This window comes from Pituophis catenifer, unplaced genomic scaffold (assembly GCF_029215685.1).
Source record: "Pituophis catenifer annectens isolate HBS135680 unplaced genomic scaffold, rPitCat1.0.hap2 SCAF_1, whole genome shotgun sequence".
In the NCBI taxonomy this organism is placed as follows: Eukaryota; Metazoa; Chordata; class Lepidosauria; order Squamata; family Colubridae; genus Pituophis; species Pituophis catenifer.
The window spans coordinates 130,137,053-130,153,952 of NW_027256881.1; the positions used below are offsets into that span (position 1 = coordinate 130,137,053).

The following is a 16,900-nucleotide window of genomic DNA, read 5'->3' on the forward strand; positions in this document are numbered from 1 at the left end:
TCTTCTTAATAGAAGCTGAAACAGTAGACAGTGAAACAGTACTTGCAACAAAACAATTAAATCAAAATAGGAAGATGAATAAGTCTATGAGCAATTTTCTGCTTTTTTCAGAAATATCATATTAATTTTAAGATTATATTCACCCCATAGTACTCATTTTCTCTTTTTCTTTTAGCATTTAGCATTAAGTATATTGGAGTTAGACATGCACTTTGGATAGTACAGCAAGATATAGTTCCAAAGGTGCTTTTTCCAAGAGGCAACTGGACTTTCTTGTTTTTCTTTGAAGACATTTTGCTTCTCATCCAAGAAGCTTCTTCAGCTTTATCTGTGGATGTGGAGCCTTCTTGGAACTGCTGAAAGGATACAATCCTACAACACAGTCCTTTCAGTAGTTCCAAGAAGGCTCCACATCCATTTGCACTACTCAGGTGACCCTGAGGACACAGATAAATCTCCAAGTGGCCTCAATGACTCTCTAAAAAGAATGCAAATGACCAGCTGTCTGCAAGGAGTATAAATCCTTCCATTCCCCACCATCCAGTCACAGCTGAAGAAGCTTTTTGAATGAGAAGCAAAACAAGAAAAGAAAGAAAAACAAGAAAGTCTGATTGCCTCCTGAAAGAAGCACCTTTGGGACAACCATGACCTGGATGACTGACTATCTCCATAGACATTTAGCAAGAAGTAGCATTTTATGTTATTACCTAGAATTCATATCTTCATAGGTAATATGTGGTCTTCTAATACTCAATGTCACAGTTGTTTTCATTTTCTACTCATAAATCTGGGTAAATCATTTTCATACACAATACACACAAACACAGTCTTATCTTTTTTAAGACTGATACCTTCAGAGCTTTCCTTCTCCATGGCCATCCTTCTCAATGCTTGCCAAAATCCATTACTTTCATCTCTCAACTCCAAGTGTCTTATGCTCAATTTATAAGGAGGCTATTTGTTCTGAGAATCCATGCTGTGCACCTTTAATTTTGTAACTGGGAAATATTCTAAAAATCTGAAAAATGCAGAATACTTTGAAAATATGAAGCTTATGATTATTTGGAAGTGGTCCTATAGTTTCCATTCAGTGATCTGGAGGGTAGTTCCAGATGTGAAATCAACCCCCTTAGTCATGGAATTTTATGCGGAATTCTATTCTTATAAGCTTCCAGCCTGTACTTAACCATTTAATCTTTGTCTTGCCACAAAAAAAGCAATTAGGAAGGAAACACAGAGCAGCTGCTGAAAGACTTTTGATCAGCAACAGAAAAAAAACCTCTCCATAATATCATTTCCTGATATTAATTACCATATATCTAGGTCTGCTAATTTTTGGGCAGAACATCAAAAGAGTCAAAATTCTCTCTAGCTCCAATTTGCTGTTTTCATTTGGACATAAAAAGTGGTGCTGAAGGTGTCCAAGCTGCATAGCAAGGTAAATTAGGAAGTCAGAGTATACTTTATTCCCTTAAAATGAGAGTTCAGGGTGGGTTGAAACAGCAAGATGAATCTAAATTAAATGTTATGTCACAAAATCTTAGACATAAATGCTATTAAAATATATACAATTAGTTTATAATAAGTTAGCTTAGTTATACAGCAGCAGACTCCAGCATTTTGTATGTTTACTTAAGGATAATTCCAATAAAGTTCAATAGATTCTGTTCCCAAGTGTGATTATCTAGCAAAGCAATTCCCAAATGCTACAATAACTAGCTTTCTTTCATTGTTTAAAAATAGAACTTTACCTTTTGCAGGCCCAAATTCATGTTACATGCTTATTTAGATTTATATTTTAAAATGAAAACTAAGTACGGAAAATAGAACTTTATAGAAACCAGAAACCCAGTAGGAACATAAGCTGTTTATACCTTTCCCCAGGCTGTGTTTTTTTCTCTCCAGCTGCCTTTCTTCCTCAAAGAAGAAGAATACGGGGAACTTTAACCTTTGCAAAAGGAAAAGCAATTGGGGATAAGAGCACCTTCTGTTTGCATTTTCTTCATCCCTGATTACAGTCCTGAGCTCAATATCAGTTTATGGGGATTGAAGTCTATGCAACGTCTCACACTTCCCCTTCACTGCCCAACACAGTGGTCCCATACCTGTCTATATGTCCAAGAATAGGTAGGAGTCAGAAAAGGAACAGAAGGGGACATTGTGGATAATGACAGTGTTGACCAAACTGAAATAAAACTTTTTTGTGACATGAACAAAGTGTGTTCTCCTGCTTTTTTGCAAGATAGTGAGTTAGTCCAGTGGTCACTCATTGCATCACTTCAGGGGTCTCTGATGCACAAGGCCAACCAATATCCTGCCACATCATATTCTAGGCCAGACCTATTAGGACTGAAAAAAGACTATAAGGAAAGGATGTGAAGCATGCTGCTGTCAGACCTCTCTCTAAGATAGGACAATAAATCAGCTATGACAGTGAAACCTCAAGGGATATTGACAGAGAGTGGTAGGTTGCCTTACTTCAGTGAAGAAAGAAATTACATATACAGAGATGATTTGCCTAATGCAAAACCCAGGGATCCAGTTTTGTTTGTGTGTATGTGTGCATGCGTGTCAGCCTCAGGATTTAATTCCTGAGCCTTTTCTTGTTGCCTTTTCAGGGCAATGGCTGTTAGGTGGAGGAGAGAAATCTGGTAGAAAGCTAGATGTGGTCTCCAACAACAATGAAGAGGACCTTCCCATGATACTTTGTATGTGAACTTGACACGATCCAGTTGATACTTGAAAAGGCATTGAGCAGCTTGCAGTACCTGGAGAAAAAAGGAGGCCTCTGGAATGGGGAGCGATGATGAGGATTTGTTGGTCATTTTACTGTCAATAGTTTGTCATAACTGTAGATGGTTGGAAAGGATTGCATCATTATAATATCAATGATATAACTACTATAAGTGACATTGGTTATTAGAAGTGATATCAGCCACAGATAAAAGTTCTGGCTGCTTGTTTTACTAGTATATCAATGAAGGTATTGTTTTAAGGTGGCATTATTCTTCTCTGTGAAAAATGTTCTAAATTCTTGTGGTGAATTCAGAAGAGTGTTTTACTCCTTTGAGAAAATGGTGCCAATATTAAAAAGCTTTTTTTATGGGTAATAGCTTCTTGGTAAAGCATTGCAGTTCCATTTCATTATAAGGAATGGCCTAGTAAAGAACAGGAAGGTGCCCTCAAACTTTGGAGCAAAATGGCAAGAATCTGATTCCAAATGTGAAATTGGAAGCATCTGATGTGAGACTTTGATTATGTAGCAAGAGTTGAGACATGAATGATTACTTGAGAAGAAAGTCTTTTTGTTATAAGTGAGCGTCCTTTGATAGGAAACCACTTCTAGGTAAGATAAATCCACAGTGTAATGTGGCAAATAAATTTATAATAAAAATGGGCAAAGCCTAGAAAATGATAGAGGGAGACAGACTAGATTATTCTTTAGCAGTAATCCTGTGAATTCTTTTGAGGAAATAGGTTAACCAACACAGGCAAATTAAATGTATATTATCTAGCTTAGAGCAGTGGAGGGTTATCAAACTCAAATTGTTATAAGGGCCTCACGAGGATGAGTTCGGTAACCTTAAGGCTGCAATACTGAAGACTTTCCAGGTATAGGAACAAATGTTTGAATAGTTAAAAATGTAGTTACTTTTCACCATTTTGGATGGTTGGTTGGTTGGTTGGTTGGTTGGTTGGTTGGTTGGTTGGTTATTTATTTATTTATTTATTTATTTATTTATTTATTTATTTATTTTTTTATTTAATCTAATTTTTATACCACCCTCCTCTTGAAGGACTCAGGGCGGTGCACAGCCAAGAAATAAAACAAACACATATATAAAATTAAAAGCAATTTAAAAACATATTAAATAATTTGGCCCCGATATCATTAAAAAAACCAAAACAACCCATTAAAATTAATGTTTAGGTCAGCCCAGCTTGTTGGAACAATAACGTCTTGAGGGCACGGCGAAAAGTGCGTAGGTCAGGGATCATCCTTATCATCCGTATTTAGGCTGTGGTGATGGCTGCACAATCATATCTGAGGTTCCTATTTTATTTTATTTATTAAATTTATTTGCCGCCTACCTCATATTGAAAAAGCAACTCCATATTGATATGGAGAGTGAACATCTGGTGAATGACTCTTGCATAGGGAGAAGTCAGATACAAGGAAACTATTGGCAATATGGAAGAGACCTTAAGAACCCAGCTGCAATATGAAAGTGTTGAAACTCCAAACAGAAGAACCTAAATAGGTCCATCCCTCCCTTTATCTTCATTAGAACTAAGGAGGGTATTTACTGTGCTATTTTCACAGGTTAGATTCTGTACTAGACTAACGTTTCTTTTCCCTGATCATTGTCTTAGAACAGCTGATCCTCCTATCACTCAAGGCCATTCCCTCTGCTCATCACACAACTTTGAACATCATTACTATTAGGTGAGAACACACCAGACAAACAGACTGACAGGAACAAAAAAGGCAATGGTTTATCTACAGCCCAGGATAATAAGTGCTTTGCTCACTCAACAACCAGCACATGTAAGTGCCAGAAGTAGGAAAACAGCTTAAAGATTTTGGCCAGGCACTATGGCTTTTCCTTAGGGCTAGGACAAACAAGCAAATTGTCCAAGTAAACAAGTACAAAAATTCATGGAAAATATAATTCCCTAAATCTTCTAATGCCTGAGGGAAAGGAAGTAATCTGAATATATAGATTCCAGTTCTGGATTTGATTTGGATATTGATGTTTTGTAGGAATCTAAGGTCCAAGAATGAGGATTTATTTGTTTGTGTATTGTAAATATTTGCCCTCTAGTCACAGAATCAGCATGCCTCTCCTTTTCCAAACACATCAAGCCAAGACCACATATTTGCCAAGCAAAACAGGTCACAGTAACTGCTGTGGGGTTTTGAGGACTTGATGTTCTGCAGGCTATTAGTTTTGCATACTGAAGAATCATGGTTTATCTTATCCTAGTAATAGAATAATTTAGGGGTACATTTGATCAGGAGACTAGGGCACATTATATTGAAGCACAAACTGTTTATTGGTAGGCTGTTACTTTCTTTTGCTTCCCTAGTACTCTGCTTACCTTATCAGTATTCTATGGCCTTCTGAAGATTCTATGGCTAAGCTGATAATGTTTTTCTGAGAAAGTCTTTTTGTAATGGGGTAGTAGTTACCCAATTTGACACTCTGCAGCTGAGCCTGTGCTTTGTTTTCTCTGGCAAAAAGTATTTAGGTTAGGAGCTTTAACTTGGCTCCACAAAATCTCCTACATCTTGGACCCAGTTAATATATCGGTTGTAAGTCTGAAGTTACTCCATTCCAAAAGTACTAGAGCATGTAATATGAAGACTAAATAATGTTGCAGGAGCGCTTGATAATTGCTGACAATGACTAGAGGAAGGTGCAGTATGCTCTGTGATGGGTAAGAATTGATTGTCACTCATCTCAGTCCAATCATAAAGATTGAACAGGTTTGATGTGAAGCACATTTTTGTGCTGCAAGGGATTCAGTGAAGTTGTCCATGGAGCTAGAATCTATTAAGGCTTGCAACTGTATTTCCAAGTCCCTTTGGCTCTAAACCTGGGGCAGACTCATTTCATGAGAGACCAGATCTGGAACATTTTTTTTTTTTGTAATTTAAAAAAAATTTTTTTATAAAACAAATAAATGTTTAAAACATCAATTATCCCTCTCCTGTGACATCTCGGTGTTGACTTCTACTTTTCTTTTTGTTCTTCTTGTTCCAACAGTTTCTTCTATCTTAATCGTCATCCAATCCACTGTAAAAGTTCATTCCTGTAGTCATATTCTTACTATCAAATTTTTATAGTTATTTATTTATATCATTTATATCTCTTTTCCAACCAACAATAAAAATAATTCCATGTTCTAAAATATTCTGATTCTTCCCTATCTTTAATCAACCAGATTAATCGATTCATTTCTGCACAATCTAAAATCTGTTTTTATTACTTCATCTTCCACAGGTATTTTCTCGTTTCCAATTTTGAGCATAAACAATTCTTGCAGATCTGGAACATTAAGGGCATCTATTTGCAAAATGTCCCATTTCCCCACTAGCATAACATCTAGTTAATGCTTCAAAAATTGGAAGGTCTTGGAAAGGACCTGATGTCAAAATGCTCAGCTTCTCCAGAATATAAACATAGATCTTACGTGTGTTACTTCAGCTTACTTAGGTAAATAGCAGGTCTGTTTACCTAGCTCTGATGAGTAGGCAGAAAAAAGGAGGGAATGAAAGAGAATAATCATGTCTTATTCTCTCAACTGTAATACACCAAGTTTCTCAAGTCTTCTTTGCTATGCAAACAGACTTGGATTAATACAGACACTAAGATTCTGGCAAATGAACCTGTCCTATCAGATAGTGTCTCTTTAACTTAGTCAATTAAGCCTATTTTATTCTGATCTAACAACTGGAAGTTAGTTATAAAGTCCCGTGCTGAGCACTTTCCCTGTCAACAGTGATAGATTTCATGGTTGGTGGTCACTTGATTGATTCATTGCAGTTAGCTTTCAGAAATGTAACAAAATTGGTATCAATGTCTAGTCTGCTCTGTAACAGAAGGGGATTGCCTACTCTACAGCTCCCTCTGTCATTAGGCCAATTATACTGTAAATTGTACATGAAATTAGTTTGTAGGAAAATCTTCAGCTCTTAAAGAGATATGTAATTCACACTGAGTGAGGAATGATTTAATTACCAGGATTCTGATCATATTTGTCAGGCAGGGAAGAAAATGCTCAGTGTTGGAAGCTTGCTGGAGGTATGAGAGCTGCTAATTCTAGCATATTCTTCTCTATTGACTGACTACTCATCTGAATTTACTGACCCATCTGGGTTGCAACTTGTTTTTTATATTGTAGGAAGATACTGGCAACATCCTTCATACTCAATGGCAGGGGTCTCCAAATTTGGCAACTCTAAGATTAGTGGACTTCGACTACCAGAATTCCCCAGTCAACATTTCAAAGGTGGATCTTCAGCTTGGAGTAGTAGCAGGTAGAAGGGAAGAGGTAACTCGGATAGATCTGGCCCTTCTGGTTAACCCAAAGCAATATGTGCTGGAGGATAGTGATCAAGGATGGAAGGAGATAGGAACACATGCTGAAACTCCAAGGTCAATGTCAACAACAAAATGGCTGCTGAAATAAATGCATTGGATAGTATCCATGGCAATATATATATATATATATATATATATACCAAAATAAGGGAAATTGCTGCCACAGTATCAGTAAAGGAAAGGACAATTTAAGATTGCCTCGAGGATGGTTTACGCTAGGGATCAGATAAAGGACACATCTTGAAGAGATGGCAGAAAAAATAATTTGCCAGGGTAGGTTTGTGTTCCAATTAGATACACATGAGGAAAAAGTTCATAATGGTAACATCTTGGATTTCCTCATTCTTTCCTTAGAGGTGTTCGGTTGAAATGTGATTATAGATCTGTGATATAAAGTGATATAACTTTTCTAAATCCTCCTCCTGTGATTATCAAGCTTTTAGGTTTAAATTAAATTAGAAATATTAATTTCTGAATGGATTTATCAACTTGATATCCCTCCTGTCTTTAAAGAAATCACATTTTTAATATAGTAGTCTCAGTAGAAGTTTTGAAATTTGTTACGTAAAACAAGGGTTATTTATCCGTTTCATGTCTTCACAATCTAGTTCCACCTTGCATATTGATGAACTGAACATGAAGCATATAGAGCAATCTTACACCAGAACACAAGGGAACCTCAAAAAAAATGGTGCATTTCAGAATTTGAAGATTATTCTTTTTGTAAACAACAAGGCCAACCTCAATTGTGCACCATTTGTGGTTTGCCGCTGCAGGGTTTGGAGGTAAGGGGAAGGCAAATAATGGGGTGGGGGGTCAGCAGTGAAGATGGGAGGCAACAATTAGAGTCTGAAGTAACAGAAAAATGGTTGCAGAATGATTTTCACCTTGTGGGAAGTTCTCCAATGTGATGGGAAGAAGGATGCTGTTGGCAATGCTGGGAGCCCAAGAAATAGTTTGCAGAAATGATATTAGAGTCAGCAGCATGGTTGGCTCTGAGGCAAAGTGAAGGCATTGTGCATTATGCCATTTCTCTCATGCAGGGAAGGTGGGCACTGAAACTATGCCAAAGCTGGGCAGGGCAACTACTCCTACTTGAAGTGCCACCATCCTATAGAAATGGAGTATTATATCTTTGGTGCCTCGAGCTTGAATTCAGCTACAGTAGAACAAAACGATGAAGAAACATGTTCCCCTGTCAGAGGCGGTCACAACATCTAACGCTTCCATCAGGGCAAAACACTGATCAAAACCAAGGCTGTGGATCACGTTAGGGTCAAACAAGATAACGTGTGTGTGTGTGTGTGTGTAAGATCCCTTTGTGCGAACATAGGAGCACGGCCGATTGATACACGCACACGGGGGCCAGCCTGCAACAGGTGCCTTCGCCACATGGAAAGGAAGCCCCAGCGAGAGAAGCCATCAAAGGCAGCGTCGTCAGCGGCAGCCTTAGTCTGGGCTGAGTCTGAGCATCATTCCGCCTCATTGCCAGACCCGTTGAAGGAATCAGCCCAGGAGTCCGCCGGCTGAACTGCGGGACTACCCCGAGAAAGAGAGAGAGCCCGGAAAGTTAAACGGGGACGCGCGCAATCCTCCGTTTCCCACACGTTATTTCTTGGTCTGGGCAGCGCGACGGTTCCCACCGCCCGCGTGTTCCCGCTCGCTTTCTTTTTTTCCTCTCTCTCTCTCTCCTCCTCAGCCGAGCGAAGGAGTGGGCTGGCTGGGTATCCCCTGGAGTGAGCGCCAGAGCGGAGCGCTCGGTGGCGGTTCCCGCCTTTTCTCCCGCTCCTCCTGTGTCGCCCCTCTCCACCACCTCTTTTTCGCTCCCTCTCCTTTCCTTCTTTCGGAGTCACCGCCGCCGCCGCCGCCGCCTGCAAAGCTGCCAAAAGGGAGAGCCTGCGTGGCTACCCGGGAATTAAATGCCTGACCCGAGCCTTGCTGAGTTCGCCGTTCAGAAAGCACTCCTCCTCTGAACGATATATGGGAGGAAATGAACGCGGCAGGAAAGCCGACTCTTCCTGCCCCGCTGGAGCGCCCGGACAGCCTCCTCGTCCCCACTTGGGCAAGTATCCGGCTGTCTTTTTTTCTTTTCTTTTTCTTCCCTTCGAGCTTCTCCGCCGTCGCCTCCTAGCCCGAGTCCGCCTCCCGCCGCCACCTCCCGCCGCTGTCCCGTCCCGTCCCGTCCCGTTCCCCCTTCCCCGCGACTGTTCTCGGTCCTCTCGGGCTCGGCGGGAGACTCCCACGTCCGAGGTTGGCGCTCGCTCTCCTCCGGGGTTTGGCGTCGCCGAGGTATCCGTGGGAACTCTCAAAGTTGCGCGTCGAGGCATTTAGGCGAGGAGGAATATTCCCTCGGAAGGGAAACCAGGGGTTGCAATTTTTGTGTCATGGTGTGTGTGAGGCTGAGGCAGAAAGGCGGGCGTCCGTCTATAACCTACGGAACGGGGAGATTTTAATTATTATTTTTGTCCCCCACCCTGTTCCTGACAGGGCCGGGAAAGTAGTAGATCTTAACAGAAGTTATGGCGACTAAGGTTCTCCCCCCCCTCCCCATGGTTCGGCTCGGATCCAAACAGAACTCGAAACATCCAGGCGGGAGTTTTCCCTAAACTCTTTAGCTTTGGGGACGGGGGGAAGGGAGGGGTGTCTTCCCGTTTTTGCCAGCGAGGAGCTCTCTGGCCTGGCAGTTGCATTTTCAAGGTGTGAGCCAGAAAACCCGGTCCTGATTTTTTTTGGGGGGTGGGGGGTCGGCTGCGTTTTGCTCCCGCTAGTCGGCGGCTGAAGGAGCTGGCAGATTGAGAGGATAAGAAATAGGGCAAGCGGGAGTTAGTTTGAGAAATATATCCCTGTGCTACTGTCTCAAGGAGCGGGGCAGCCCATGTAGTTTGATTAATCTGTTTGATATCAACAGTTGCCTTCTGGATTGGAAGTCATCTCCCACTGACTGTTGACACTTGCTAGATGTGTTTAGGATTGCATCTTCAGACAAGTTAGTGCAACTCGTTGAATAAATGAACCCAGTTTTATATGTGTATTTACCTTAGATTTAGAACTCTCTTTAAAGAAATCAAAAGGTTAAGTGGATACTACCCGTCTGTTAAATGGTGTCGCTTTTCACCTGACTCTTGTACATGTCTGGTCTTTGGAGATGATTATATTATTGACTCTTCCATTTCTATTTCCCTTCAATAATAAATGCAGCCTGTTCAATCAAATAATAGATTAAGGAATTAAATAGTAAAGAGTTGATCACCTCCTAGCATTTAAACATTGTGAAGTATACATATAATTTATATGGTTTAAGTCTATATTTTCAATATAAGATCATTAAATATATGGGATTGTGGCTATGATTATTACTTATATTGGACTGAAAGAACTAATTGGGGAAATGTTCAGAATTTTATTGGAAAATAGTTCTTGTTTTTGCTAGATAACTGCTCTGAGATTATAGAAAATGAATGATATGCAGTGTAGAAAGTTCACTTTTACCAGGTCAGATAATGTGACTAGGTAGTCTAGAATTAACTAGTCCAACTAATACAGGCTATCCCAGATTTCAAGCAAGGATTGTTAATATTACTTGCTCCTTGCTCCCTGCTCCTTTTATCGAAATTATGAGATTTCCTGTGTGCAAAGTATATGGTCTATTCATGGAGTATGATCCTTTTATAGTTGCAATTATTTAGTCTGGCCTTCTCTGTTACCCCTTAAACTCTGATTTCCAAGACCTCAGTCCATGTGGTATAAGAATGTAAATCACAGTACACTAAGAGGACCATATGTATCTTTAGATTCAAAATGTGTCACATTGGAAACATCCTGGAATCAAAAATATGTTTTATTTGATATAGCTTAGTGACTCAGTTAAGTGAATGCAACAATTAATTTTTCAAGTGATGTGCATATGAGGAAAACAATTACCTGCAAAGACCTGTAGGGACTTCAGATTCAGATGCTGACACTTTGTGTTAGTAAAAATAGTCATTTATAACTTGGTAAATGTGTATCATTACAGCAATTTACAGAGGGCAGATAACCGATAGGCATACACTCACTTCAAGTTTAAGATTTCTAGGCACTCACATTAGACTGTTTAAAATCATATTTAAATGGTAGTTTATTAGAATTAGAATTCTTTATTGACCAAGTGTGATTGGACACACAAGGAATTTGTCTTTGGTGCATATGCTCTCAGTGTACATAAAAAGAAAATATACATTTGTCAAGAATCATAAGGTACAACACTATAAGCCATCAAATCATACTAGGAAACAATAAATATAAATCGTAACAATACAAGCAACAAAGTTACAGTCATACAGTCATAAGTGGGAGGACATGGGTGATAGGACCGATGAGAAGATTAATAGTAATGCAGACTTAGTGAATAGATCTTCTTTCAATTAAATGATATACTGAATCTAAATTAATGAAAGCAATTACATGTCACATAATTTGTCTTTGTTTCATCTATATTATAATTAATTTTATTTACATTAAATGGAACTAGAAAATGTTTGTTGTTTCAATTATAGTTTCTACTTATCTTTACTGGGTGAGTTTCTATAGTAGTAGGAAGACTCCTAACAAAAGCATCGCATAATCTTCAGGAGGTGTTGATGATAGCAGTAATTGCTCCTTTTGTCACTCTTAAGGATTGTTATTTGAAATTAATTGCTGGCTTGGTTTGTCAGCTTTTCAGATATCACACTGAATGATGCATTTTCTTTAGTGAACTACTCTTTAGATTGCTGATATTTTCTGCAAACAAAATTATCTCACCTGCCTGACTTTGAACTAAATTGGCATTATTTAAGTGTTATTTGAAGCAGTAAACAAAGCTCTTTGATATCTTTGGTAAGCCAAGCCAATTTCTAAATTTGGAAAAAGAATGGAATGCTTTAATTATTATGTAATATAAGGTGGCCGGATTTATTTATACACACATATCTGAAGTTCATGCATGTATATTTTGAAAAGTTTTATTAATTAAAAGAAAATATGCTTATAATTATTATTAATTATATATAAATTAATTCATAAATTCTTTACTTAAAGTAGAAATGTTTACAGATTTGATGCAAGAGGTAATCAAATCAAGGATATGTTGACTGTGAGTGAGCCTAAATGGATTGTTAATACATGACTGATTTACAGAAGTCCTTCTCCCTGACAATGTTATTTTATACTTTTGAGGATTCATTTTATTTCAGTCTCAGTTGCAAAACTTAGTATAGTTGGCTCAATCACAATTTATACAAAACATCTGTATAAAGAATCTTCTTACAACTTGTACTAGCATCTTTTTCTATTCTTAAAAAGACATCATGTGGTAACATTTCTGGGTGTGCAGAGGTTAGACAAATTGCTCAGGATATTCTAAAATATCCAGTCTTGTTTGGATTACTCCAGTAGTTGATAGTTCCAACTACTTTTCCTTGGATTCAGTGAAAAATTTCAAAAAGTCAATAACAGTAAGTGTTCTTTTCTCCTATTATCAAAGGGGAAAAAATGAACAGATCTACCTTTTTCTATGTTTTAGCAAACTGTATTGAAATTTGCAGGAAGTTTTAAGTTTTATGAAGGAATAGAAATGTTATAGAAATCAGTCTAATGATTTTTGAGCATTTTTTTAAAAACAATGGCGATGGTGGGGAAATAAGTACAAAAAGTGCCATTATTAGTAAAACCTAAGGAAAATGTTCTGTCATATTTTACAAAGGCTGGCTGGTGTGTGTATGCATATGCATGCAAGTGTCCAAAGCAAAAAGACACTGTCCTTAATCTGAAAAAAGTTATCATTAGAAATTGATATAAAGGTATATGGGATTCACCATTATTTCTGTTAAAAAACACACACACACACAAGTTGGCTAGCTTGTTCAGCTCCCAAAACTGCTTGGGTATGAAATGAGAGAACTATAGAGTGAAATTTATGTAAATACTAAGGACCTGATCTTTCCATTTTTAAAGCAACTATCATTTTTTGACTAAAAATAGTCTGATCACTCAAGATAAAACTGCCAAGTCATGAATCTAGTCCTTCATTTCCTTCCCCTTATTATACTACAGGAGACCAGGAAAGTCATTTGGTTTGTGATTCAAGGTCAAATGAAGCTTTAATGTATAAGATAATAAATATTAATTATTTTATTAAATAGTCACATTAGATTTTTTTCTGGTGTCTTACTTTTTTTCTTGACATGAAAATAAAAAAAATAGTTTCTAGAGTGGCTTAAAGTCTCAAAACTGGTAATGTGATGACAGTCTCAGTTTATAGCTGTAAAGTTGCTTCCTATGGCACCACATTTCCATCTTTTGCATCTTCCTAGAACTTTGAAGAAACATAACTTTGTTAGGTTAAGGAGAAAAGCAACCTAGAACTAAGGAGATATTTCCTGACATTGAGAACAATTAATCAGTGGAATGACTTGCCTCCAGAAGTCGTGGGTCCTTTAACACAGGAGGTTTTTAAGAAGAGATTGGACAACCATTTGTCTGAAATGGTATAGGGTTTCCTGTCTGAGCAAGGACTAGAAGATCTCCAAGGTCCCTTCCAACTATGTTATTCTGCATTCTGTACGTAGTAAACTGAAAAAGAGTAGATTAAGATTTGTACCTTGGAAAAATGAAAATCCCTTCTAAATTTACCTGTTTTCTTCCCATGATCTGGATATAACTGAATCTGATGTATGTATCTAAAATCTATTTATTTTAAAGGTTGGTTGGAAAAATAAAATACGCAATTCATCTGGGATGAGACTGTGGGGATTCAGGTTATATAGTCTTATATTTATCCATGCAAACAGACACAACAGTCCTGGAGAAGACAATTTCACCAATGTCTTCCATAAATAGCAGATCTGTGAAATGCCTGTCAGATCAAAAACCCGAACTAGGTTTTGTGAAATTTATGAAAAGCAAAGCATTAAAGCTAGATAAGACTGCGGAAGGGGGGGGGGGTCATGAGTTTGAAGGAGTTAAATGATTGACGTAACCATCTGCAAGCCCACAGAGATTAGTCTGATCATTAAATCCTACAATTCCCGAGAAGGAATAAAGAGCCCAGATATTTGACTACACCACTTCTGGAAGGCTTTGTGGATGCCAAAGAGATGCTTGGGGCACATAAGGCCACAAGGCTAGACTTGTTGCACCCATAGTATACAATAAGCAAACTCCTTTAAATGAACAGTATGGTTGCAATTAGAGATATTGCATGTATTTAATTCTCTTTTTACACTCTGTGCTTGTTTGGATGTATATGTCTATTGCCATGAGTGATTAGAACTGCACATTTGTATAAAACTAGTATGTGGGTGTTTTTGCATAATCTGGTCCTTTAATAACTTGAGCAAATATAAAGTTAATTGCTTGAATTGTTTGAGCATAGAAACTATTTAAGAAGCCAATATTGCATGTTTAATCTTCAACTTCCCAACTCATGTAATAGCAATGATATGTTCCCCCTGTCTTTAGGATGAAAAGTGGTTGAACTACTTTCTTCAGCAGTGATCACTATATATAAATTTGGGGTTGCTATAGTAGTATTCACCTGCATAGAGATGTGATGATTTTACAGTTGTGTGCTCTTTGTTTGCTTTTGATTTTTTATTACTTTGCCTTGTAAGCTGCTGTGGAAATACTAAAGAATTGTGGATTGATAGAAAATCAAGTAAGATTGGATAATTGCAGCCAGTCTTCCTGTTTAAAAAGCAGGAATCAAAATTGTTGATGAAAAATGGTTCTTTTTACAGTCATACCTTCAGATACTTTCAGGTATTGAAGACTAATAGAAATGAGTCCTTGTGGAAGATAAGGATCCAAGCAACGGAATTTAGTGGTTTCTTAATAATTTTACATGCGTCTAAATCAGTTCAATTTCCCACCACATACACTTCTTCCCTCTTTCTATAAGAATAATAAAGTACTTTCATTTCTTGTGATATTAGCTAATAAATGGGTAGCAATACTATAAAGTTAAGATATTTTTTAAAAAAATAATGTGAGCAGCCCTTGCTAAGGTATAAACTGAAGCTATCAATACAGCTAGAGGTCCTAAATTCAATACTATAGAATTTATATTATAAAAATATGTTATATGTTATCTATCTAATAAACTGTTTGCACTTGGTAGATGTGATGGCTTAACTTTTAAATGTCTTGATTTAAAAATAGACAATTTCCCACTTAACCTATTTAGATTAGTAATTTATAATAATTTGTGAAAGGTTGAGAGCATCACAAGTTACTCTGATCCACTTTAGGATTCCAGTTGTGTTTTAGTCATGCCTTGTTTAAGTTTACTCTCTTGCAAACCTGTTAAAGTCCTAGATATTCCATTCATTCAATTCTTTCCAGGTAGTAGAGAGTCATAGCTTCAAGTGTTAGCTTCAATTCCAAGTCATTACTTTAATTTGTTAACACCTTAATATTTTTTTACTGTTTTTCATGATAATATCCTCTTTAATCTAGTCTGTGACAACATCTAGCCTTTGATTCTATGTAGCCCCAAGCTCCTCATTGTAGCGCTCAGACCTCCTCTGATCATATTTTGCTGAAATATGGCAGCATAGATTCTCTCCCTTTTATTGTCATTATGTATTGATAGTAAGTATAGTCTGCCCTATAACCGGAGATCTACTAGCAGTGTACAAGTGTAAAAACAAAAATTATAAAATCAGTTATACAAATCTTCAAGTTTATACCTATAAAATAGGTGCCAACCCTCAGCTGACTGGAGCAAAAGTTTACTGACACAAAACAGCTTTTAATTATTTGTGGAAGGTCGACATATATGTGAGGGGGAACACTTTGAAAGCATGGGGCAACCACAGACAAACCTTGCATCCTAATCTTGTTCTTAGGTATATCTTATCCAGGGCATCTTACTGTAGTTACGTTCTGTCATTCTGCAACCTTGGTATCTATTTGTGGAGACTCTCAAAATCTTCAGCAATAGCCAGAGTGGCTAAGGAATTTAGGGAGATCACACAGGCTGCAGAAAACTGATTCAAAATCAATAACATCAAATATTGCTGCTTTAAGTGCCTTTGTGATTAAAAAGGCAAGTAAAAACCAAGTATATACAGTATGTAAATAAATAAATAAATAAATAATCATTTTAGCCATTGTCTATCCACTGCAGGATGAAGGCCTCTTCCGTATGTTTCCAACCAATATGGTTCTGAGCTTTCTTTTGCTTGTTGGGCCCCCAATACTAGTTGATGTCATCGATCCATCTTGTTTTAGGTCTCTTTCGTGGACGCTTTTTATTAAGTGGGATCCATTCGATGACTGCCTTGGTCCACCTGCCATTGGTTCTTGCTATGTGACCAGCCAGTTTCCATTTCAATTCTTTTACTCTCTTTATGATATCCTGCACTTTTGTTTGTTCTCTAATTCATGTGCAGGACTTTCTATCTTGTCTTGTAATGCGGAGCATGGATCTTTCCAGGGCTCTTTGTGCCACTCGTAGCTTTTGTATCAATTGTGAGGTTAATGTCCATATTTCCCTGGCATATGTTAGAGCAGGTAACACACCCTGATTGAAACATTTCTCTTCAGGCATAGGGGGAGGTTGTCCTTGAATAAATAATTAAATAAATATCCAAAGTAATTTAGTTGGTTTCAGTTCTGTGTAGCTACTTTGACTTGGGTGGTGGAAGGCATCACTTGCTGATTATGTCAGGCATGTTTTGAGCCAATCTTCATTTGCTTAAATATAATTAGTCTAAGCATGATTAAGACTGGATCCAGTTATATTTTACTAAGATTATACCTGAAATATT

The 16,900-nt window shown here is 37.7% G+C and overlaps 1 protein-coding gene across 1 annotated transcript in view; it reads left to right on the forward strand.

The window, feature by feature from the left end:
* Positions 1-9,099: 9,099 nt before the first annotated feature.
* The window catches only part of SNTG2 (syntrophin gamma 2), a 255,669-nt gene continuing 247,868 nt past the window's right edge, over positions 9,100-16,900 (forward strand). The window contains exon 1 of the mRNA XM_070955055.1: positions 9,100-9,171. Coding sequence (XP_070811156.1) covers positions 9,100-9,171 — 72 coding nt within the window. The remainder of the gene's footprint in view (positions 9,172-16,900) is intronic.